This window comes from Vicia villosa, unplaced genomic scaffold (assembly GCF_029867415.1).
Source record: "Vicia villosa cultivar HV-30 ecotype Madison, WI unplaced genomic scaffold, Vvil1.0 ctg.000393F_1_1, whole genome shotgun sequence".
Classification (NCBI taxonomy): domain Eukaryota; kingdom Viridiplantae; phylum Streptophyta; class Magnoliopsida; order Fabales; family Fabaceae; genus Vicia; species Vicia villosa.
The window spans coordinates 347895-353331 of NW_026705177.1; the positions used below are offsets into that span (position 1 = coordinate 347895).

Below are 5437 nucleotides of genomic sequence, written 5' to 3' on the forward strand. Positions count from 1 at the left end.
CAAGTACACAAAAGAATTTGAAAACGACTTATCTCACCAACACATAAATCTGAGTGGATCATGATATTCACAACTAATCAAAAACCCTTATTTACCTTTCAAACCTGCTTTTACAAAATCTTAATCTCTGTTTGCATAAAGTCCTACAATTTTTATTCTACCGTGTGTTTTATGTTGTTATTTAAAGCAATTAAGAAACTTCTGGATTAATGGTTAATGATGTCATTAGGAAGATTGTAATGTAATTCATTCATATAGTTGAAAAAATGTGACAAATATTTCTATAGTGGAATTTGATTTGATAATCATAATAATAAAAATGTATTGTTGTTAATTAGTCTTTGGTTTGATTGTTGACATGTCACCAAAAGACAGCTCGAGTAGATTCTTTAATTTGTATGATATTAGCCATAGCACCACAAGTTATTTTCATTCTTTCATTCTTCCCACTAATGCTTGGGGTTGGTAAACAAATTGATATGATTATTTTTAGCCCAATCAAGATTGAGTCTTGTTCAAAGGATTGAAACTTTTGCTCTGTATTATTTGTAATTTTTATTTTATTTTTAAGGTACTTTTATTTTAAATAATGTATGTACTTGTTTGATGCACGGATATGAATTATGGTAGAAAAATTAAATTTTTTTAATTGATAAAAAATATAGTTTAATATAAGTAATTATTTTTCAAAAAAAAAATAATATGGAAAAATTAATGAAATAGTATCTAAGTGATAGATACTTAATCTTTTCAAGAGTTTTTCTATTAAATTTATGATAAGAGTTTTTCTATTTCTCCAAAATAGGAAAGACATAAAACAAGAAGAATCAGTACAAATGTTTGTGTTTCAAGACAATTGAGATTTCTAAAAAGAAGACGTGCATAATTTTAGAACGGAAAAAGACCTGTAATTTTGTATTAAAATCTTAAAGAGAATTATGTTTAACCGACTAATCAAAACATTCATTTTCTTTTCTCAAATTACGAGTGAAAATTAAGAACTAATCATGCATTCGACATCTTTATCGTTAAGGATAAGAATTTCAACTATCCAATTCACTACACAATTTTATATATGAAAAAAATGTTAAGTGTCAAAACAATTTTTCATTTATTTATTTACTTACATGTGGTACAAAATAATCTACACAAACAATGAATCTATAACTACAATGCCACAATTTTGGAAAACCTAATCCACAACACAAATTTGTTGATAAACAACATTTTGTCAACACAAGGCAGACGTCAATGGTACTAGTAGACAATAAAATGGTTTGGCATATTTTCAAATGAATGTGAAGACTATACAAATCAATAAGGAAAATAATGCCAGAAATAGAATAGAATTTTCCAATGTTCTTCAATATTCCTTTGCTTCCTCCACAAGGCAGCATGAAATGAGGTACAATTGTCCATGACAAGATGGAAAAACCTGTCAAAAATTTGTTTTCCCATCTCTAATGAGAGTTTTGTTTCAACTATGTGTCTTCCTCTACAAGATTCAAATTCGAGAATTCATTTAAAATATTTAAGTCCAATTTTATTTAAACTAACACAAAATTATAAGAAAAATGTATTCGGAAGAACTGTTTTCACTAAAATTTATCACTTCAAGTCTTTACGTAAAGAGTTTTACATCATAAAATATATGACTTAAACATTTGTTTATAAGTAGAGACAATTTTCACCTTACATATTGGTTTTATAGGGTTGAATTAAGTCATACTAAAATTTTTTATATGGTATGAAGAGTTTGGTTTAAGATACATTCGACCACCTACTATCAAGCTATAGAAGTAACTCACCATTTACTTTCACATTTCAGATGTTCAGTCTAGAACGTGAAGAAGTGTGTTAAGAGTCGCACATCGAAAAATATATAATTTGAACATGAATTTATAAGTGGGAGAATCTTGATTTTACAAACTGATTGCTAGCTATCAGGTTTCTGCTATAAATGTGACTTGAACATGTTATAAACCGGTTTTGTAAGCCGATTTTATAGGACTGGCTTATCTCAAACCACAAATTTTTTTAACATTCTGACATAAATTAATCATGATAAAATAGACTAATACTTCATTCATAACATGGTTAAAAAAACAATATATAGAATGATACTTCACACATTGATAACATGGAAAAAAAATCAATCTATAAAATGATACTTCACATTGATAACATGGTTAAAGAAACAATATTGATTATTCATACATAATGTAATGTGGCAATTCTTTTAAGAATATATTAGCCATGTGTACACATTAAACAATAAAATCTTTCCCTTAAACAAAAATGGAAATTCTAAAAAGAGAATATCAAAATTCAAACTTAAAAAAAAAATTGAAAAAACACCAAAAAATATATTGTGATGTACAAGTAATATGTTTTCTTATCTTCACCTATTTTCTTTCTCCTAACTCTATCTATGATCACATTAAATCATGGTAGAGAATCAAGGCTTAATCTTTCTAACACTTTCATATTTCCACTTCTTGTTCCTTCTCCTTGCATTGCTTAGGTGAATACAAACTAGTTCCAAGAGTCTTATACAGAGAAGTATCAGAGTAAACAGAACCAGACCTCATCATCGCCTTAACCTTTCGTCGGCTACTACGACTCTTTCGACGAATTCTTCTATCCTCTTCCTTTTCTTCAACCTTATTTTTCACAACACTTTTGTCATTGACATTTAGTGACACTTCACTATTTGTCACCTCACTTGGAACCACATAAACAAAATGACCAATTGGAATGTCATTGAGTTTCATGAGAGACTCTAAGGTTTTAACAACGGTTCTCATTGCTGGTCTACTTTTGTCATGATGACTTAGACATTGGTATGTTAAGGATGCTAGTTTTCTTGCTCCTTCGATCGAGTATTGATCCTCGAGTCTCGAATCGATTATTCTTTCGAGTTTGTGTGAGTCTTTCAATAATGGCCTTGCCCATTCTACTAAATCTTGTTCTCTTGATGGTCTTTTTTTGTCCACTGATTTCTTTCCGGTAAGTAGCTCTAAGAGAACGACTCCAAAGCTGTATACATCACTCATCGTCGTCAAACGACCTAAAAGAAAAAATGGAAAATAATTAGTCCATTAAAAAAAATATTCACGAGAAGACAATTTTAGTCGACTTAAAAAGTTTTTTTTATAAAGTCAACTCCATTCTTTTGAAAAATCGTCCCAATTATCACAACTTTGTGATCGCACACAGTTAGCTAAGTCTAAACTATCCATTAAGATCTGACAGTTCATATTTCAAATTCGGTCTAAAATTCAAAAGTTGACTATCATTAAAATACCTGTATTGATATATTCAGGAGCGGCGTAACCATGTGTACCCATCACACGAGTCGTGATATGAGTTTGATCTTTATCTGGTCCATCGATTGCTAAACCAAAATCCGATAACTTAGCAACGAAATCCTGAAAAAGATGAAAAACATGTTTATGTCAATTTATGCTTCTTCAACTTGATAAAAAAAATATTAAATAAAAAAGCATGAATGAATGAATACTTACAGCATCCAATAGAATGTTTGAGGCTTTAACATCTCTATATATAACAGGTTTCTCTTCTTCATGAAGAAAAGCTAGTCCTTTAGCAGCACCAAGTGCTATTTTGATTCTTGTTAACCAAGGCAAAGTTGCTAAATAACCTGCATTTTAATATAAAGGATAATAATAATTAATAAACATTTTGTTAGAAATTGAATTTTATTGAGAAAAAATTAAACATGTTTTTCACCTTTGAAAAGTTTTTCTTCTAAACTTCCTCTTTCCATATATTCATAGACAAGAAGTCTATGCTCATCTTCATAGCAATATCCAATTAAGTTAACAAGATTGCGATGCTTCAACTGCCCCAAAAATAGAACTTCAGCCTATACAACAATAAAAAAAATAATTAGAATTTTTACATCATTCAAAAGTTTAATCGGTTGAACCAGACGAAGACTGATTCAACGTTTAATCAGTTGAACTGTCTGGTTCGGGTTTTAAAACACTGATATTTTGATAATAATGTTGAAAGGTATAGAAAAGTTCTTACCAACCACTCTCTATGACCTTGTTTTCCATCCAAATTCAAGGCTTTAACAGCAACAGCTTGAGGAAGAACAAGAGCAGGTCTAAGTTTATCATCAATGAAACCTTTGTAAACTTTTCCAAATCCACCTTCACCAAGAAAATTTGATTTGTGGAAGTTGTTTGTGATCTCTTTGAGTTCTTTGCAAGTGAAGATTTGAACATTTCCAACTAATGAATTGGATAAATCACTAATGACAGAAGGAGATGAATAATCACTTAAATCAGAAAGAGAGATTCTACTTGAACCTTGCTTTTTTGAAACAAGTTTTGGTGATTCCAAGGTAAGGTTTTTGTCTTTGAAACAACCAAGTACTAAGGTTTTCCATTGACTTTTTTTCTTTGAAGGCATTTTTTTTTGGTATAAAGTAGTTGTGCCGGCTCTAAAAGATTTTGATTTGAGTTTGAGTTTGAGAGCTTTTGAGAAGATGTAAAATTTGGTTTATAAGGCTAGCTTATATATAGATTATTACAAGACAAAGTCCTTAAAAGTTTCCTCATCATTTTATAAACAAAAAGACTTTGACAATAAAGCCATAAACCCTATTCCATTGGATTTAATTGGTTTAAATTATTAATAAGCTTTATTTACATAGTTAATTAATTATAAAAGTTGGATGATAACTATTAAATGATGATCAAGATGTTAGCCGAAAAATCCGATTTTTTAAAAATCGGTTAAATCAAAAACTAGAATGGAAATCGGTTTAAACTCACTGTTGAGTTAGTCATATAATTAAACGTGTAGGAATTAGATAAAATAAGTGAATTCAGAGTTTCGACAAATAAACGAATAAAATTTCAAAGTAGAAAATATACTTTAAGAATTAAAATTTAAAAATAATAAAAAAATATAAATTTCATCTATATCAGTATTTAATTATAATCTCTATTCGAAAAATAAAATTAAAAAATATATCTATTAGACACAGAAAATCAATTTAATCTATGATAGTTTTCACATTTTTTAAATACTATGATATTTTTTAAAAACTTTTAGAGATCGAATAATCCAATTTAACCCGATTTATTATCTACACAACTATCTTATTAATATCAAATAATATGATCGAACTCTATGATTTTTCATTCAAATAAGTGATGTTGTACAATTCGACCACCTAACTTTGTTTTTATAATTAGAAGAAAGTATTTTTCTTAAAATTCATAATTTGTTGTAATTGTTTTATTATATCATAAATTAAAATCATAGTGTATTAAAATTAAACTATATTTATTTAATTTACACTTGACATTTTGTTCTCCATTTTCATTTTTTCCATGTTTTCGTGTGGGCCATTGATATTGATAAGATTTTCTTGCTTATCTCATATATTGCACGACTT

At 28.5% G+C, this 5437-nt stretch overlaps 1 protein-coding gene across 1 annotated transcript; it reads right to left on the reverse strand.

Annotated features, from left to right (window-relative positions):
• Positions 1–2346: 2346 nt before the first annotated feature.
• On the reverse strand, positions 2347–4528 carry LOC131627641 (putative receptor-like protein kinase At1g72540). The gene is made up of 5 exons (XM_058898481.1): positions 4057–4528; positions 3754–3889; positions 3528–3664; positions 3308–3431; positions 2347–3070 (listed from the first exon to the last, which is right to left on the reverse strand). Exons 1-5 carry the CDS (start codon positions 4441–4443, stop codon positions 2484–2486), a joined length of 1371 nt encoding a protein of 456 aa, XP_058754464.1. The 5' UTR covers positions 4444–4528; the 3' UTR covers positions 2347–2483.
• Between the last annotated feature and the right edge of the window lie 909 nt (positions 4529–5437).